The sequence below is a fragment of the Phasianus colchicus genome, chromosome 1, assembly GCF_987193195.1.
Source record: "Phasianus colchicus chromosome 1, bPhaCol1.hap1.1, whole genome shotgun sequence".
NCBI classification, from domain to species: Eukaryota; Metazoa; Chordata; class Aves; order Galliformes; family Phasianidae; genus Phasianus; species Phasianus colchicus.
The window spans coordinates 104595001-104615793 of NC_143436.1; the positions used below are offsets into that span (position 1 = coordinate 104595001).

Below are 20793 nucleotides of genomic sequence, written 5' to 3' on the forward strand. Positions count from 1 at the left end.
TGAGAGGCGTTGTTAAAGATAACCCCAGACTTATTTTCCACCCAACTGAGCAAACGCAAATTCAGAGATCCTAATGAGCACTGCCTACCTGACTCTTTCCTCAGATAAGAACTCTGCAGCTAGCCATCATTAGCATTGCTTAACTTTAGTACACACTCATGTGTGTGCACAGGCATGGACACAACCATAAAGGCCTGCCCTGCCATTTCAGACTTCGCCTACAGCAGGGATTGCTTTAAGCAGTCTCCCAAATGGCTATGTGCCACTTCCACTGCCTATAAAAAGAGGAGAGGTACAAATGCAATGACTTTCATGTTGAACTTCTCTTTTTGTAAACATCTGTTTAACACCATCCCTTCCCCTCTCCCTCCATCCACCTCCTTCCCTTTGAGCCCTAACAAAAGCAGCTGGACATGGGGCATAACCTCAACACCTGGCCATGCATGGCAGCTCCAGTGCCCTTTTTGGATGAGTAGTGCTAGGAATCAGAAGAGTTGGAAATCCCTCATCACCAGTCACAAGGAAAGTGCTTTTCAAAGTAGTTTGATGCTCACATTTACGACCACAGTTCACTGACTGTGCTACCTTAGTCCAACTGAGGGCCTATAGCAAAGCAGCTGCAAGACCTGGTCAGCCCTGCCACCCCTCTGGCTACCACTGTGTTAGCAAGCAGCTAGGGGACATGGGACAACCCAGAGAGCAACACTGAGGGCTCCATGCTGCAGATCTGAGCCCACAGCACTGCACCAAGCCCTGCACTGTCACTCAGTACCTCGTGCACCAACGTGACAAATTTAAATGCCAATGCAGACACGGCAGGAAGCCACCAGTGTCAACAAAAAACAGGTTATTAGAAATAGTCCACAAATTTGGCAAATTGACAGCCACTGCTTTGTAGTATGAACAGATGTGTAGTACAAATTAGGGGGAAAAAAATCTCTCCCTCGTAACTGCTAACAACCACCAGGAACACCTTCCTTCCTAAAGACACACGGAAAGCTGAGGAAAAGATGTGACTAACAGCAGAAGGGCAGTGCTTTGCCAAACCTACTCTCTGGGCAGGTAGCACTTTGGGAAACGGCTACCAGCCAGTATCTAGTCACCTGTACTTCAAAAGAACATCCTGAGAGCCAAGCTTCACCAAGAGAAAATTATTTCCTCCTAACGCCTCAGGAAAATAAACTGTGTGGGAACTGCACATGTCCACGTCCAGAGAATGGAAAACAACAAGCCAAGTCAAGTACACCCACATGCTGTCACAAACCAAGACTCAAAGCAAGATAGCACAAACGTCATCCACCGCATCCTCACAGATGAGGGCCAAAGGAGGGAGGCATAGACCAAGCAGGTATGACAGCACACACAGGACACCCCAGGAAGATCAAGTCCAAGCTGGAAAGACTTCCCAGTATCACCGTCAGCACAGAAGCATACTAAACACCACCTTTCCTAGTGGTAATTAAAGCAAGAAAGGCATATATTTTTAAGGCATCTTCCCCATATCCTCCCATCATTAAGAACTGGGAAGAGACAGAAAACCACTCTGAGCCATGGGTGTGTCAGCTAACCCAACATTAACCAAGTATTTGTTGCATGAGTACCTTCAAGTACAGCCAGGCTGCATATTTCAAACACTTTCAGGCAACCAAACCCATGTTCCAAGTCAGAATGATATCTACAGGTAATGTAAGCTCCTAAACATCCCAATGCGAAGAAGGCATTAGAGATTTATGTACATGCATCTAACAACCCACCAAAAGGGGAATTGATTTTTAAAAATAATCTGCCTAAATAATGGGTAAGTAATTATTCATACATAAAAAAAAAAAACCACAACCCTGGCTTATTTCCTCATGAAATAATGAAATTTCCTTACATTAGCATGGAAATCAGCTACAAAATTAAAAATTTAGCAAAGATTGAGAACTCACTGAAATGAAGCATTCTTATTTCAAATTAGAAACTCCCCTCCATTAATACTGCATTTTTAGCTACATCTAAGAAAAAAAAAGCCACCTCGTTTTCCAATGCTTCTGCTGTAAGCTCTAAAGCAAGTAATTTTTCAAAAAAAAAAAAAATCCCTGTTGCCCATTGCAAGCGCTGGTGACCCAGCAATTCTTATAAGCATTTCTGAACATGTAATCAAAACAATGCAAGCTGTACAATTGCATTACTTACTCTGTTCTGCCAACAGAAATTCATAATCAGAGTGCTACCTTTGAAAATAAAAGCACTACATTCTATTAAAAAAAGCTATACTGAAACTCATGCAATTCACTTTTCCATTGCCAGTTTACACACCACTTGCCCTCTAATACTGCTTATAATGGAATCAGGTTAGCATGCTTAGAACAAACCTAAGCAGTGCACATAGCCAAGTTTATGTTCAGCACACATTGCTGGTTAAGACTGAAAAGAAAAAGACAGCAAAGTACATTTACTATTCTGGGCACCAGAAACACTTTTTTAAACAGGAAATAGAGGGGGCAAAGTATGTAAGCAGACTAAAACAAATCACTAGCATGGTGTATAAAAATCTGTTGACAAAGATGCAATCCTGTAGGTGCTCACCTATTTCATTTCTATGTTATTCATTATTCTTGATACTTAGATTGACAGATTACGTAGGTAAGCCCTCTTTGAAAGACCTAAATGTGTTGCCAAAATACTAAATCTTAACTAAGTGACATTAACCTTTCCCATCTCCAATTTAAACAGTCTGTCTACAAACATTTCCAAGTATGTTCTTCCTGAAGCTGTCCCTCACTAGTTTCTTAAACAAAAACATGCACAGCAAAGAGCCTCATACAGACTCAGAAGAGCTAAAACGTAACAGGGCAGGCACTGTGTTCCACTCTTGCTTTAGGTCAGTTTCCTCTTTCAAAGCAGAAAGCAGAAACAAGCAGAAAGACAAAGGAAATGCATCCCATTGAATACAAGACCTTAGGCATTCTTGACGCTATACCAATTTAGGTACCGTAAGAGTTTTGACTAAGTGGAACTGATAATGCAATGGCATTTCCCCAAGGAAATTTTGTGCTTTTTACGACACGTAATTGAAACCACAGGAACAGGTGGCTAGACATATTCTTTGTTTTCTACTCCTTTTGACTCCAAAGAACATAACTTCTGAATTTCTTTACCATCTGGTTTAGCAAGAAAAACTGGTAATCTCCAACATATACTGTAAATTCAAACAAAGTAGATGGAAGGCTAAATCTTCAAGATATTCATTAGGTAAAAATCTAGAGGTATTTTAATTAAGAAGTTACCAGCCCTCCCCACCCCTCACAAAGATTAAGTAGTATTTGTAAGGCTTTCCCTCTCTGTTCTTCTTCTTGATTCTCACAGGCAATTCACTAGCTTACCAAAATCATCCACCACTTCTTCCCATCACCTTGGGAAAACCACCTAGTATGGTTTTTTATAGCACACATCACAAAGCAGCCTAACAGCTCTGCCTTTTTTCTTCCTTTGCAAACCATCTTCAGACAGAACACCTATTTGGCTGCTGACATGATTAAAAACAGCCTTTCCATTAGAAAGCCATTGACACTGTACATTTAGCCAAGTAAGATGCTGGAGAAGGAATACAGAAGGGTTTTTTTTGTTTTGAGGTGAACCTTGTACTGTGCTGTTTCTATTGAAACAAGAAATCAGGAAGTTAGACCAAGACAAGCAGCTGCAGACCTAAGACCTGACAAAGATAGTACTGACTCAAGGACAACTCTAACATGAACTGATTGTCTAGTAAGAACAAGAATTTTCACTTCTAAAGATGTCCCAAATCTCTCAGATCCCAGAGGGCAGGGCACAATACTTAAATTTAACTTAGAAATTTCTGATGCGCCAGCCACATTTCTCCAGTTTTAAGTATTTCTCTTAACCATGTTATTCCCTGTGATCAAAAAGCAGTATTTTATGGACACACAGAGTCTGCAATCCAGTTTAAACAGAGTATTCCCTAAAAGCTCGTGCAGCCTTTTACATCATTCTTAGCTTTTATTGAAACATTTGGGACATATCACTCAAGATACACTATTTAATGATAATCCTCCCAAGATTTTATCTTTTGCAGCAACAGACACTGAAAAGTCAAGAATCCCATAAAACGTGTAAGTACTCCTCAACCAACACAGTCATTCACCACCCCAGGAAACTGCCCACAGTTTGTTTCCTTCTTTCTTTAAAACTTGTTTAGTGATGTAATGGAGGCAATTTGAACACACGGAGTGAAGAGATCCCATTCCAAACCTGTTTTGCACTGTCAACAGGTGTGGCAAACACACCAGAGGAATCCAGCTTGCTGGTGTTTAGTTCCACTCTAGCATCTCTTGCTTCAGCAGGACCAATAACGGGAAAAATAAAAACAACTCTTTTAAGAATTGAGAAAGTTCAACATAAACACTTTTTTTAAAAATCATAATTTAACACTACGAGCAGACACTTCTAAGTTTTTTTGTCAAGGAGATTTGTAAATATTAGCACAAACACCTCTGAAATTCAAACCATGCTATGCAGTTTCCCTCAGAAAATGGTGGCTCAACAGGTTATATATATATATATAATTAGTGCTAGACTCATAAGTCTAGCACTTGCTGTACCTGTACTTTGGTAACACCAAAACTCATATCCCAAAATCAACACGCAAATAACTTATGCAGTTATCTGCAATCAATACTGGTGCCTGCAAACCAAAATGCACTCCACAACAGGACACTACCATATTCCCCAAGGGTGCATTTCAAGTTAGTGAGATCTTCATGTGAATACAGAATTTAAATCCCACCACATAGAGGCCTGCTCTCATCTCCTGTGTCTCACTGGCTACTGCACTTCTGTTTGCCACGATGCAGACCAACATCCTGTATTTACCCCTTTGGAAAAAATCAGTCACTCAGTCTTTACTCTTACTTTGCCTTCAGTCTGGAGGCAAAAAACGCATTTCCTTTCTCAGCTTACCACAAGTCAGTACTATTAAAAACACGTCCATGATTTCCTATTTGAATGCCTTCCAGACAATGCTAGCTGTCAGGTTTTTCTTTTCCTGCTATTTACTCTTTGTGGAGGCAATTAAGGCAACGTTCAATCTTTCTTCTAATAAATTAGAAATTATCTTTCTCATTTGGTTTTACCTCCAGAGCTAGAGTTTAAATAAGTAAATGAAGTAGCTTCCATCCCTCAGAACTGCTAGCACCTAAACCAAACCCCACTTTGCCAACCTTTCCCTGGAGAAGATTGGTTCTCTTCAGGGTTGGGCTCAGAAGCCCCAGACTCACAACTGACACTCCCACAAGGTCAACTCAAATCCATGCTATACTCATCCAAGTTCTCCATGCAGCTGAGTCCCCACTGCTCCTCGTGGCAAAGCCCTGCACCTAACCCTCCACCTAGGAAACCACACCACACAGGCCAGCCTATATTTTCAGGGCCTGGGTATTGATCATAGAATCATAGAATCACAAGGTTGGAAATGACCTATAAGATCATCTAGTCCAACCGCCTTCCCATTCCTATTAGTACCACAAGCTACTAAACCATAGCTCGTAGCTCCTCATCCAGGTGCCCCTTGAACACTGCAAGAGACAGCAACTCCACCACCTCCCTGGGCAGGCCATTCCAGTGCCTGACCACTCTCTGAGAGAAAAAGTTTCTCTTAATGTCCAACCTAAACCTCCTCTGGTACAACTTCTGGCCATTTCCTCGGGTCCTACTATTTTCCTGGGAGAAGAGGCCAGACCCTTTTTCATCACAACCTCCCTTCAGGAAGTTGTAGAGTGCAATGAGGAATTTTCAGCATTTCTGTCTGCTACCCATGCAAGTTATGTTAAATTCAAGCAGGAACTTGGTAATTTCATGTATAACTACAAAACAAATGCCAATCTAGAGTTGTTGCACAAATCCTGTCTTTAGAAACAGTTTAGACTTATTTTAAAGTGAAATGCTTTAATTTCACCCTGCTGTTTATCAGAGACTTTCTCTCAAAGCTCAGCTGTACCCAGGATTTTCTTCTGAACACCTTCTGAAAGACTTTAGATCCTCTGCTCTAAGGAAACCCCCCTAACCAGCTTTAACAATGCCCATGGGCCTCAGTGAGCCTGTGGCAATGTGCAGAGTGCCATGCAGGTCCAGACCAGCAGCTGCCTCCTGACCCTGCCAACACCTCCTGCTGGCCATGCACTGAAGCAAGGTTACAGCCCAAATAAGCAAGTCTTTGTGCTGGTTTTAAAAGAGATATCATCTTCACATGGATCCACACAGGAAGATGAAACATTTCACCTCAACAGCTCCAAGTCATTACGATCAAGAATGCCTTACACATCAAAGATGGGAAACTGGCTTTTCAATGTTAGCAGGGAAAAAAAAAGAAAAGTACTACCATTGTAAGAAATAAAAAGGAGAAAACACCACCAAAAATGAAAAATCTTAACAGAAGTTAAACAGCCTTTCCTCGTACAGGCAAAATTTACTCCAGAGGTCCCCCTCAACTCTCTCTAACTCATGTGCATACTCTGGGTCCCTCACTTGCTCTTTGACATTTTAGTTTTTGCAACTTCAGTTTTTAATATCCCAAATAAAATTCAAATAATGATCTCTGAGGGTTTGGGGTTTTTATTCTTTGTTTTCTCCATAATGCAGGGCTGTCATTTTCATGATTAGTCACATTCTCCTGGATGTCAAGATTATAGACAAGTCCTCACCTGCAAATTGCTTGCAGTTAAGTTCTAGAAGCTATACCAACACTGAAAGAACTGCTTGAGAATTTCAACATCCTCAGTTTTAAAATTCCGAGGAACAACTTCAGATCAGTACTATTCTTCCAAGACTTAATGGAACTGAAGGCAGAACTGGTGAAAGTAAACAGCAATGGAATTAGAATGCTGAAAGTCGTGTCATTAGAAGCAGTTTTGTTCCATCACCTAGTTAAGAGAACTGGCCAGAGAACAGAAAAAGCATACACAGCAGAGCAGCAGAAAAATATCAAATAAGCTTCAAAAGCAACCCCACAGCTTACCGCATATTCTGCAAACCTAGATGTTTACTAACACTATGTATACACAAAAAAAATGAATCACTAATTCCCATACCAGAACTATTTGTCAACTATAATTAATCAATTAATATATTTAAATTTACAAAGCTTGTAAGAAAATAAAAGAAAATTACCAAAATGCTGAATGCCATTTTAAAGTCAGTGTCTCTTTATAGTATTTAGCAGCCATTTCCTTTTATTCCGTTTATTTTCCTAAATAATAACCTTCCTTCCCAGTGTAAATAAATATATAGGTGCTGTATGCGTATAAAAATAAGTCTTTATCATGATAAAAAAAATTGAAGCCAAGAATCAAGTTTATGAGAAGCTTAGAACATGAACAGTATCAAACCTTTATCAAGAAAGAGCATCAGAATTCTATTACCTGTATTTTAAGGCAGGACACAGGGAGCAAACTGTTTTTCAACCTACCTTTTGGATGATCACAGAATATCTTGAGTTGGAAGGGACTCTCAAGGATCACCAAGTCAAACTCCAGAATGACCCAAAATTCAAACCCTACATCTGACAACATTGGCCAAATGCCTTCTGAACAGCAGCAGGCTTGGTATTATGACCGCTGCCCTGGGGAGCTTTTTCCAGTGCCTGACCTTTGGTAAAGAATCTTTTCCTTACACCCAACCTGACCCTTGACGAGGAAAAGTGAACTACTCTATTAGCTCAGTAATCCATATTTCAACCCAGTTTAAAACTCCAGTGACAAATAAGTTTACACAACTAACCATAACAAGAATAAGTCAACTGTCTCAAAGTTATATTGCTGTGTATGAAAAAAATGGATGAAAAAAATAGAGCATTTTGCAGGGCCTCAATTTACAGGGTTAAAGCTTCAAAACGAGCAATCTTTAAGACATGCTGACAAAGTAGGAGAATGCTTGCTGCAGGCACAGAAACGATGCAATGGCATGTCAAGAAGACTGGAAGTAACTTTTAAATCCTGCCCCTACATCTCTATTATGTCATCTGTGTCAAATGAATACTATTTCTAAATCTTAGAGATGGATGAGGAGACAATTCTCATCTTCACCGTAGGAACAATAAAAAAGACACATTTTAAGACCAAGTAACTGTACTACCTAAACCTGAGTTGTGTATGTGTAAGTTTCTGTTTCATAGTTCCAAAAAAATCAAAGTCCAAAGTTTCCAAAACAAAATATAGTATATTGCTCACTTATGTTAAACTACTGTTAGATGTGCACTGTGTTCTATGAATTCCTAAAAGAAATTACATAAAAAATAGTGACTGCCATACTGGATCTAAAGAATGGCATGCTCTGAAAGGGAGCAATTTTAAAATGCTTTTATGAGCAAGTACAACCAGTTTTGCCCCATTCCTGTCACATGCTATCTGCTGTGGTTGAATAGATAAGCTCTACTCTGGGGAAAGGATAAACCAGAGAAGAGTAAACACGGAATTCCTATCTGGATTAGCTCAAAATGGGTCAGTAGGAACTGAGTGGAGCTATCCATCCCTGAACGTAGCTCCTAGGAGCGTTTTGCCTTTTACAAAGACTTGACATTAACTTTTAACAATCAGGAACCAAAGAGAAGTCAGGTGTGAAAAGACTGCTCATGTCCTGAGCCACAGGTCACCGGAGGGAGGCAAAGGGACCAACACCTTAATTAACACTGCTCCATCAACTTCAGAAAATGTGGTTTCAGAGGCTGAGGCTCTTCTCCCAAAGCATCTGCCTGCTCTTTTGGTTGGGCCAGTTCAACTGTTTGTGGCCATTTTCTAAATCAGGTCTCTGAAGCATCTGCCAGAAAAAGAGACATACCAAAAAAAAAACACACAGCTTGTTTGTTTCAACACAGCACAGGGTCATGAAACCAGCAGGGTGTCGTCAGCGAGAGCTGAACGGGCTGACTTTAGAAAGCAGAAACCACTGGTGGAAGCACAACAACCAGCTTGAGGCAGCCAGCTCCTGAACTAGGTCCTCTGCCAACCATACAGCAGAGTTTAAATCCAGCCTGAAAAGGCCAAGTGGATTACAAACCACAGAGTGCACTGGCTCACATGCTTCTACGTTTAAAGCTTGGCTGTCTCACAGTCCGTGAGCTGGTGAGTAGTTCACCAGAACGCTGGCTTCCCTTGGAAAGCCTCTTAAACAAGCACAGTCTACACTCACCCTTTAATATGAAGTCCTCAAGAGAAGACTGGGTTCTCCTGAACTTTCTGTATGGACAAACACAGCGAGCCAGAAGTCCTACTTCATAGCTGAGGAAACCACAGTGCTTACAGTGCTGTTACACTGGGAGCTAAGCACTTATGCACACACATACCAACTGGCTGCTATCCAATCTGGTCCCTGTGAATGCGGGCCATTATTCCCATTTAGCTTATTTTCTGTAGGACTAATTTGTCACATGAAGTGGTAGATATTTTCGGAACTTAGATGCATCTTTAGATCACAACATTAAAGAAACAAAGTAGCTTTTTGAAGGCTTTTTTTTTTTTAACTCATAAAAACAAATACTTAAGCTTCGCAACTAAATCACAATAGAGTCGATGTGACATACATGACCTACTCAGAGCTGAAATCTAAAAGTTATGCACCAGGCATTATTGGTTTGTACTCTCAGCTGGCCCTACATCATTGAAAGGGATAGAAAGCGTGCCTCAATTGTAGGGTACTTCTGAAGGAAAGTCAAGGAAGAAGGGCAGTTTCCAGATCAAGTTCTGAGAGCAAAGGCTCCTCAGACTGACTGCATTCTGTTTTAAAAATAAATTCAGAGCAATACTTCATCTTCTTTTGACAGTCCCATCTCAGAACTAGTCCAGGCTCACGCCTGTTATCAACACTGCTCTTGGCAATGCTCACCCTGTCAACGACCATTGTGAACTCTCACCACAAGAACATGTTCTAACAGTTAACCAAGCTTACAGAAAGTCATTTGGTACTTTTTCAATTTGCTTTACTTTTAATCTTCTTACACCACAGGATTTTCCAAAATCCCCTGAATTTAAATCCAATAACACACAGCCCTTGACTTACGTGTTAAACCCATACTAGATAGATCACCTAACAACTTCAATGAACACATTATCATACACAAACCCTATTATATGCTTATCAGTAGCAGCCAAGAATTGTCTCTTCACTGCCTAGACACAACTTCTGTGACTATTGTCCAAATACAGCCAACACAAAAATATGATGTATGTACACATACATACACAATTTTAATGTCATACATCAAATATACTAATGTATGAGGGATCTTTAATACATGTTTGTGTATATTACATTGACATATTAGGTGATTTTAATGTGTATATGCACACATGACGCAAGTGTGTATGTTTACATGAACAAACAGACTTTTTAACTTAAGATTTTTTTCCCCAACTACTACTTATTACACTTTTTTAAAGCACAACGTCAAAATTACACTCATTCAGGGTTTTGAGGATCAAGTATGTAAGTTAACCCTAGAGATAATGCCTTAAAAAAAATACACAACAGCCTGGAGGCACACCTCAATCCAGAGTTGAGCCAACCATACCATGGACTCACCAGGGTTCCCCAGGCTCTGTCTTTGGAGCTCTATCTTCAGACCTGCCTGGAGAAAGCCCCCAAACCTGCCTGAGCCTCCAGAACTGGCCCTGTTTTGGAGGTTGGACCAGAGTTGTCTGGAGAGATCCTGTGATCCTATCAATTAATTTCTTGAACAATTCTCCATACTCAACAGCTTGTGTTAATTATTTCACTGAGCCACTGAGAAATGACTCCGTTGAGAAGAACACCTGCCATTTCATCAAGCAGCTAAAGGAAATATTTATGCTCTGAAGCTACAGTGCCAAGCTTTGTATTTTAAAAGGATGGACAATTAGAAGGAATCTTTGTACCTTTTCTTCGCAAAACATACAAACTATTTGTGCCCAACAGTTTTTAAACACAAGCCAAGAGAAAAGCCATCGTGAAGTTGACCTCACTTCTCACTGGTTTCCCCTACAAATCTGAATATTGCTTCATTAAAGCAGTTAAGAAAGGTCACCCACACTTGTCCCATAAATAACTGGGTGGAGTTATTGTGGAGGGAGTGGAGAAGAGGTGGAGGGGGAGAGAAGAGAAAAAAAATCTCATCATCTTGTCACCTTCATACATGCTCTATGAGAAGTATGGCAGCTGATGACTTTTCCCTTCAGAAAACACATCTGAAGAGAACAAAAGTCTAGAAATTGTTGCTCATTAACCTAAAAGACAAGCAGGGTAGTGAGGGAGAAGCTCCCTTTTTCCCTCTTTTAATTTATCCATTTGATTGCCAATGCACCAGAATCCATAACACCATCGCAGAATTTTAAGGAGGAAGTTCAAAGGGGATCTCTTAACAAAAAAAAAAAAAAAAAAAAAAAATTCCTAGAGAAAAATCAAGAACAGAAGCAGAAGAAAGAATTCAAATTCTTTAATGGAGGCAAAAGAAAAGCTCCCTTTACTGCCCATGTTACAGGAAGCCGTTTTCAAAGATCTACTTAAAACTGAACAATTAAGAAATGAGTACTTGGAGCCTTCATTTAAAAAGAGACAAAAATAAAAGCTTAGAAATCACAGTGTTAGACAGCTTTATAAAAAAGCTGCCAGGCAATATGCTTCTTGTGAACTTACTTCCTGAGGGCCTGCTTGTATGCTATCAGTGTCTTAGTAATTCCACTGCAGTTTGCTGGTATGAGAGTCCTGCTTATAAACATGGATCTACAGCAGCACTAGGCATAACAGATCTTCACACCCCTATTGTGTGCTAATTAGAAGAAATCTCAATATGCAAAACTGAGATTGTTCACTCAAATTCACAGCTACTGTCTGTTGTGTTTACCTACTGAAATCAGACAATACATAGGATAAGATTGAATGGTAACTATTGCCCAGTGGGCTTCCTACCCCTTCCGAGTATGATTCACTTGGCTGCAAGTAGCATGCTAAGGAACTGCGACATCGCTGTAGCATCACTACGGTGTGTTTCCTTCAGAGACCCAGAAATATTAATCTACCTGTAATTTAAGAATGGAATTTCTTGTGTGTAATATTGCAAAGCTTTTAATTTTGTTCTTGCTTTCCCTCTTCCCCTTCCTTACACCACTCTCCCTCTGAAAACATAGATAGGTTCTTCTGCTGCTTTCCAAAAAGCATTCGTTAAAATGGCAGGAGAAACGGTTGAGTCTGGAGATGAGATCTCAAATCTAATTCAAATATCAAAATTTCACACTTTAGCACACAAAGACAATGCAAGTGTGGTAAATGTATGCATGCAATTCCTGTTATGAAATATTTAAATATTATAAAAGCAGCCACTTGTTCAAATCATCAACCTTCAGTGTATCAAGATACAAAGAACCAAGATTAATCACAAGATGACCAGATGTTAGAAACTACCCCACCACCAAACAGAAAAAAAGGGGAAAATTGCAAAGCCACAAATAATGTTACCAATTGCCAGAACAAGATGGAAAGCTTCTGCACAAACATTGCTGCCCATTTAACCAACTACTTCAAGGCAAAGAACGTCTCTGAAAATTCTGGATGCTACTCCAGCAGGCATCACAGAAAGGATGGGGCTGCAGATGAATGCAAAACCCAAGCCTTCCTTCTTGCAAGTGCTTATATGGTGCCTGCAACTTTATACCTTTTTCCATATGTATGTACACAGCAACGGGCATTGCTATCTGAAACACCGATCCAATTCTATTTTCCCTTTCTTTATTTGGCTCCATCTAAGCACCCGAGGCAGAGATTTCCCTCTATTACTTTCAGGCAACAAACGGTTGCATCAAGCTAACACCCAAACGAGTTTTATAACTGGAAGCCATAAAGCCCTGAGCCTCTTCACAACCGTTCATTCTTGTATTCCCTGCTCAGCGTTTCCCAGCCCGTGCCTGGAAGAGCAGCATCGGGCACCGGGACGGGCAGGTCCCCGAGAATCACCGGGTCCCGGAGCGAGCCGAGCTCCGGGCTCTGGGTCCCCGCTGATAACCGGGTGCCAGCCCCGCGGGTTCCGTGGGGCAGAAGCGGCTGGGAGCTGAGGTCTCCCCGCACACCTTCACCGGGTGGCACCGGCTGCCCTCTGTGCCCCGGTGGGCGAGAGGAGCCCACCCGCCCCCGCCCCACCGGGACCTCAGCGGAGGATGCCGCCGGGCCGGTGCCGCGCTGGCTGCACTGGGCAACGGGGCAGGAGGAGAAGAGGGCGATGCCGCCCACGGCCGGGCCGTCCGCCGCTCGCATGACGGCGCCCCTCTGCTGCACTGCAGCGGCGCCATCTTCTCGCGCTTCGCCGCCGCGCAGCCCCGGCCCGCCCCGCCGCAGGGAAACCCGCCCCGCGGCTCCGCACGGCTCGGCTCGGCACGGCACGCCGCCCCCGCCCCGCGTCCCCGCCGCCCGGCTGCCGCGCCAGCCCCGCCGGGAGGCTCCTCGCCGCCGCCCCGCGCACCTGCGAGGGTGGTGCGCGACGGGGCGGGCGCGGTGCCTCCCCCGCACGCCGCTCCGCCCGCCGCCCCCCGAGGCCCCGCGCCCCCCGCCCGGACGACAAAGTTTCCCTTCCCCGACCATCGGCGGAGGAACCCCCGGGGACGCGCACCGTCCCCGCGAAAAGCCCGAAGGCAGCGCTGGGCGCGGGCAGCCGGGTGGCAGCGATGCGCGAGAGGCGCCGACCTCTCTCTCTGCCTCCGTTCTGCCCCCGCCGCCCCCTCGCTCGGCGGGAGCGGCCCTATTGTTCGCCGGCGGCCGGGGAAGGAAGCTCCGGCGCCGGGCACGCACCGGAGACCTCCGCCGAGCCCCGCCGCAGGGGCGGCTCCGGGCAGACAAAGCCTTCGGGAGGCGCAGGAGGACGGCGGGAGCGAGCCCCCGCCCGACCGCCCCCTGCCCCGCTTACCTCGAGGGCCCGGGCGGCGCCGGCGGCCAGCAGCAGAAGGGCTAAGTGGGGCAGCATCGCGGCGGCCGAGAGGGGAGGGGGAGGAGGGAGAAGGGCGGCCGGCCGGCGGGACGCGCTGGGCTACGGCAGTAAATCCGCGGGGCCGCGCCGCTGCCGGGGAGAGCGACTGAGCTGCAGCGGCACCACCGAGCGCCGCGGCGGGGCCGGTCAGCTGATGGCCCGGCCCGCCCCCGAGCGGGCGGTGCGGTGCGGCCCGGCCCGGCCCTCCCGCCCCGCGGAGACCCCTAGCGGCCGCGCACGGGCGGAGCAGCACCGGCCCGCGGCTCCGCGTCGGTGCGGTGCGGTGCGGTGCGGTGCGGTGATAGCACCTCCGGGCTCGGCCCTACAGAGATCTGGGCAGACCTTAGACTTCTTGAAGGTGGAGTGTCTGTCTGCTCAGCCTCTCGCACAATATATAATCTGTCTCCAAAACACTTGAGCGCACAACTGAGGCCTCAGCCTCCTGCTGGCAAGGTAGCAGTGACCCCCGGCATTGCTTTTGTGCTAATTGCAAGATCAATGCAAAATTTGTGGAAGTGTCACTGAGAAATAAAGCACACAGGAGCACTGACTGAACTAAGGCTTACAGCAGCTGAACGAGGAAGAAATCAAACTTCAGTGCTTTTTCATGTGGCTTGCAAGCAGAAGGCCAAAGCAAACTTACTTCCTCGTCTTCTCCATCAAACTGTAAACTTTCAGAGAGCACCCATAGGAGGACTAAGAAGATTGTGAAAGGTCTGAAGGGCAAGACATAGGAGGAGCGGCTGAGGCCCCTCCGTGTGTCCAGCCCAGAGCAGAGGAGCTGAGGGGAGGCCTGATGGCGGCTGCAGCTCCTCACAGGAGCGGAGGGGCAGCGCTGAGCTCTGCTCTGTGTGACAGCGACAGGGCCCGAGGGAACGGCATGGAGCTGTGTCGGGGGGGGCAGATAGAGGTTAGGAGAAAGCTCTTCACCAGAGGGTTGTCGGGCCCTGAAACAGGCACCATGCTGCAGGAGTGCAAGTGTCTGGACAGTGCTCTCAGGCGTATGGTCTTTGGGTGGCACTGTGTGGAGCCAGGAGCTGTACTCAATGATCCTTCTGGGTCCCTTCCAACTTGGAATATTTTATAATTCTATGAAATCCAGTTTGATGTTACTTGGCATGTTCTGTCTGAACTGCTGACCTTGTGGCAGGCTCTGTACTCCCACTAAGGCCCACAAGACCACTATTAACAGACCTCCTGTGCAACAGGGAACTTCAGCCTGGTCACAGAAGGGACAAGTGAAGTCTCCCAAGCACGTGATTTGGTGACGGAAGCCTGGGCTGCATTGTCCTCAGAACTCTTCTTTTGGAACCACAGACTACCCTTAGTTGGAAGAGAAACAGACGGATCATCAAATCCAACTCCTAGCTCCACATGGGATCACCCAAAATTCCAAACCTACGCCTGAGAGTATTGTCCAAATGCATTTTGAACTCCAGCAGTCTTATGTCCATGTTCTTTTCAAGTCAAAGCAGAAATCCACTGAGACTCAGTCCAAGCTTCATCCGATCCAGAGGGACGTTTACTGGGCTGGAGCAGACAATTGCAGGGTCAGGCAGGCTGAAAGGTTCCGGAAGGCACCTCAGCACCACAGCATTTCACCCCCATAGGCAAGCTCTAGATTCAGACGATCATTCTCATGCAAATATGACATTTCTCATACAAATGAATGAACTGATGGTGTACAATGGCTTTGGGGAATTGCTTGAGTCACACTCGGTGAATTTGAGCGGTCTCTAACAGGCAACTAACAGCTGAGGCCTCTCCCTCCCCCTATGTACAGATGTGAAGTATATCTCAGTGTAATTAGTAGGTGCTTTTAAGAAATAGACCCATGACACAACACAACTTGTAAATTAAAATTGGTTAAATAACAACAATGGCAGGTTTAGCTGTAATAATTGAATATTGTTATCTGCTTGTTAGGATAATGATTGTATGGCTTTAAGGGGTTAGGGAAGGATTTGCTATGCAAATGTTCCCAACCAGTTGGCTTCTAAACCTAGCCAGAAGAAAGGCAGCACAGTGGTTGCAAATCAGCAACATCCTGCTGGAGCTGATGGAGGTCATTCAAAAACAATTCTTCCCAGAAACAATGGAGGCAATCAGAAGGAAGCTCTTTATAAGTTCTGAAAAAAAAAAAAAAAAAAAGAATCCAGCTTTCACATGGATAGAAGACCAAAATAGATTCATGTCACTCTTTTATTATATATATTATTGGCTTGGTAGCTCTTTGCAAACATTTCTTTCTAGCTCTGAATCCCAATAGTATTTCAACTGCAGTTTCTTTGGATGAGCCAAGCCTACATCCTCTCTCATGGTGGGCCCCTTCTGCCCTTCACTGGGAGAAGGGCAGAGCCATGGAATTGCACACCTTAGGGTGGGGTACAGGAGAGAAGGCTCAAGTGAAAATGTGGGGAAAAGTTCCCCCCCTCATTAAGGAACGTCTAAGATGTAGGTCCAGCCCATTAATACAAACCAGTGACAAGATTTGCCAAGGCCGTAACTAAAGGCCCCTTTGAAAGTCATTTGTAAGGTCTACAAAATCAGGAGATGACCTGGTGATAGAAATCAAAGAGATTGTGTCCTGTTTTCCATTCTCTTTCCTCTTTCAGTATTTGTACAGAAAGTCTGGTATACTTTCTGCCTTGCTTTCTCTAACCTGTCTTATTTGGATAGAAATTCTTGGGATTGAAATTACCAGGCCTTGGAAATAGCTGGAGTGCTATGAAAACCACTACCACTAGACAGCAGGATGAGTAATGAATGTATATTCCCAAAGAAGAAGGCAGTACAGGATAGATAACGGAATGATAGAGGGTACATAAGTATCCAGTAAGATAATTTGAGCAAACAGTTGCAAACCATATCCAGATGTGATTTCTGTTATTCAATCTGAATGTGATAGCATTCAAAACAATGACCAAGCATACACATCGATCTTCATTTTTTTACCACTTTTGTGCTCTGCCTCTATCTCTTTCTGTGCAAATGATGCCAACTATTATTACATAGACTTTTACCTTTAATATATGATGTATATAGAAACATTGTTAATGTAGACAATTTGTTATGAACACATCCACGAAGTAAGTTGATCTTACCTACGAATGCTGACATTATTCCCAAAAAGACAATAAAACACCGTAGTCGGGTTCATACCTCATGAAATACAGTGATAAATAAGTAAATGGTTTTTTCATTGCACCAATACCTTGCTGGCATTACCAAAGCAGCATGCTTTTAGATCAGACATATACTTTCTCACCAAACATAGTCCATTCATATGGGAGAGGGGACACAGAGAAATTTCAAAATTCTCCAACTCCCCTCCCTACATAATAGCTAAAAAGATAAGGTGTTTACTGGGGAAGGAAAAAGCAGTATAGACTTTGAACATTCAAATGATTTTAAGCAACACAATTCCCCTTAATGCTCCCATGGTTCTAATTGGAGGACTCCTACAAAAGTCCTGAACAGAAAACAGACAGCCTGTGGCATGGATGCATTTACAGCATTGCCAGATGTCTCCTCGTGTGCAAGTGGTTTTATAGAATACATGCCATTTCCTAATGTTCACTGAATTTCTCATCATGGAGACTTCTTATCATGCACACCAGCAAAACTCTTGTTAACAGCCTCTGCTGTATTTTATTCATATTAAGGATGATTCCTCAGTCAGATTCTTTCAGGATAACACTACAGCCAGTGCTTTCAATAGGATGATTTCTTTTGTTCTCACTGCTGCATGTTGGCAGACTTGAGTTCTGGTCCAGCCTTTAATGCTGACTCACTGTCTCATTCTGGAGTCACTTCACTTCAGACTCCACATTTTCTTTACCGTGGATAACACTGTTTCCCTGCCTTTGTGATTCATGCAGGGAACAGAACAAAGCATTAAGGTTAGTATTTCTGAGCCAACCTTTGGAAGCTGAGGAGTTGAATCTTACTGAATAGGCACCTTCCCTATTGGTCCCGGCTAAGGAGCTCTTCTGTACTCTGGGAACTTCTACACATAAATTAGCAATTTGTTCCAGACAACTCCAGCAGGAATTTGTATTTTCTAATAGCATGGAATTAATTTTAATGGCAAACCTTTAGGCTTCATGATTCACCTTGAACCACTGCAGGTATAATTAATCTGCTTACTGTCACACAAGTGTCCTCTAGAGACAGTCTTTCCTTTTGAGTCAGCTGGCAGCCCTGAGAAAGAGTCTCTAAATATTAATCCAAAATGGGAAGAGAGAGATTGTGCCTAATCAAGCCTACACAAGTATGTGCTGTTGGCAATAACAATAGGTGCGGATAGGATCTCAAAGACTGAACAGTTGATCCTTGTCTGAATTCTGCAGAGCACCTTTAGTTTTTGGCTTGTACAGATGCAGTACACAGGTAGCCAGTAGCCATAGCGACCTACTCAAATGCAAATGATTTGTTCTGTGTAGCACAGAAGTATTAGGAGTTGATGATATCTGCCGGAGCAGGTACATAATACAACGAATGGCAGAGCCAAGCAAATAATGAGATCACAGTCCAAAATCCCAGGAGTGCTCAGCCAAGGAAATGAAACGGAGCTGTGAACAACAACGATTGCTCTAGTGATTAGGATGTGAACATATATGGACACCACTCCGTGCCAAACAAACACAGTATTATTATGGCTTCTCCCTTTGTTGTTGCTTGCTGGTGGTGTCAACAGGGAGGTGGTGTTCAGAATGGCTGCTTCTTCAATTAGTTCAGTCTCCTTTATTTTGTTTACTCAACTGTTATATGATGCAAATGTTCCTAGAAGAATCTGGATTTAACTTTAATTTCTTTCTTTTTTTTTTCTTTTTTTTTTTCTTTTTTTTTTTTTTCCCCCAGTGCTTACACTGAGCCTTCCTAGAGCCTATTTTTGGTCCCATGCCTTTGTGTGGGCAATTTACCAGGATATTATTGCAAGTGCAGGCTTTCTGGTGTGGTTTTTCTTCACTATCCTACATGCAAAAAACTCAGTACAAACAGGTCTCTCCCAATAAATAAAAAATTCACCCTACAGTACAAGAAGCAAATTTCTTTTCAGGCAAGTCATGTTTCTCATTGTTCAGAGAACAATAAGCATTTCTGAATGACTAAAGCAAACCCTTGAGAGCATCTAACTGCACAGCAACTATGCAAATGACATTTAGTGATTTGCACCCCTGCAACCGAGAGTTCGGATGTAATTTTTTGTACGAGTGGGAAGACTGCTAAATGAAATACTTACTGTCCTCTCAGTCTCTTTTCAGCAGCTTATTCTACTACGATTTTGTCCACTCAGACTCAACATTGCAGTTCATGGTGCTAATGTCCCAAATCATTATTTAATTAAAATATAGTCAGTTAACAGGGTGTATTTAATTTCTCTCAATCTTTGACTGCACTTAGCAGTATGCAGAAGTCATTAAGTAATTTTCTGTCTCTCAGAGATTTACTTCTTTTTTTTTATCCCTTCCTGTTTTTCCATCATGCTTTGGCCCTCTCTCCATAGACAAAGGTTTCTAGAGCTTTGTCCATGTCAGATTCTCCTCTACAAGACTGGCCCTTCTGCAGCTTTGCCCAGAGTTGTCTTATTGCCATCTGCCTGACCCTCTCCAAAGACCAGGAATTCCCAACACTCCCCTCAGCTGTTGGGCTCCAGTTATTTCCTCTCCTTCATACTGTGTGACTAAACATATCATAAAGGAATAAGTATACATCTTATTCCTTTTACAGACATTTTACAAGAGAGAAGGGTGCTGCTGGTAAATCAATCAACTGTACTTGAATGTAGTGAAGTTATTAAACAAAGAGCTTAGAGTTTTTGTAATGGCTTTTTCCAGGCCGTACAAGTCTTCCACGTATGCCCAAATGGAGCTCAAGTTAAGAAGTGGTCTCTGGCTGGGCACAAGAAGATGTTTGTACAAAAATTTCTTTCAAAATTATCTTGAAATTGAAATAAAAAATGGAAACAGGGAATTTAGCAGATATATGTATGTGGATACATATGCAAAATATATCTTAAGATTCTAAATTTAGTTAACCAGGCACTTTTGTACAGAATGAAAAAATACATTGTTATTTTGGTTCTTTCAGCACAGTATCTTAGATCCACCATCAGCCTGCTAACACAACAGGTTGAGATGTTCGGAGACCATCATACCACCTGTGGATCGAAATACAATGCTCAGCTTGATTTTGACAGCCTCAGCTAGTATGTAATAGGTAAAACAAAAACTGTAAATTTAAGAACAGTAGCAGGCCCCACAGAACAACTTTGTCAAAGAAAAAAAACCTTAACAAAAGCATCCTCATTCCTAAACTTGCTTGTATAGGAAGCCTTCACCACATAACTTAGCCTTTCCTCAGCTGTCCCTGGAGAAAAAATAGAGCAGCTCTTCCAAAGGCTGTGAAAATCTGAAGCAGTAAACAGAGACTATTTAGAGGAAGTGAAGTCTGAGGCCTTTACATAATAACAGATTTGGTTAGAACACAACTCTATCAATGTTCAGCAAGCTACAAGGAAGGCTCTCAAGCTGTAAGCCTGCACTTCAAATATAGACAAAAAGCAGCCGATCCGCAAGTATAGGGAATTCAGCAGCAGCTGAATGCATAGTTGCTGTCTCTTCACTCCCTGCAGAGCCGTCTGTAAGACAGAAAGCGTTACTTGAATGGCCGTGAATTCTGCTGAGGGTCAAACAATGAAGCTGTAAATGACTGCGACTTGCTTTAGCTCCAGAAAAGTACCTGGCGCTTTCACTCTTGCAACTGCCACCATTTTCCACTACACCATCAATATGTTTACATTCCCAGTACCG

At 43.3% G+C, this 20793-nt stretch overlaps 1 protein-coding gene across 2 annotated transcripts in view; it reads right to left on the reverse strand.

Annotated features, from left to right (window-relative positions):
* Positions 1–14139, reverse strand: part of APP (amyloid beta precursor protein) — a 202401-nt gene extending 188262 nt beyond the window's left edge. For both annotated transcript variants that reach the window (XM_090121406.1, XM_031612471.2), the window contains exon 1: positions 13919–14139. In XM_090121406.1, coding sequence (XP_089977532.1) covers positions 13919–13975 — 57 coding nt within the window. In that variant the 5' untranslated portion in view covers positions 13976–14139. The remainder of the gene's footprint in view (positions 1–13918) is intronic.
* Positions 14140–20793: the final 6654 nt, after the last annotated feature.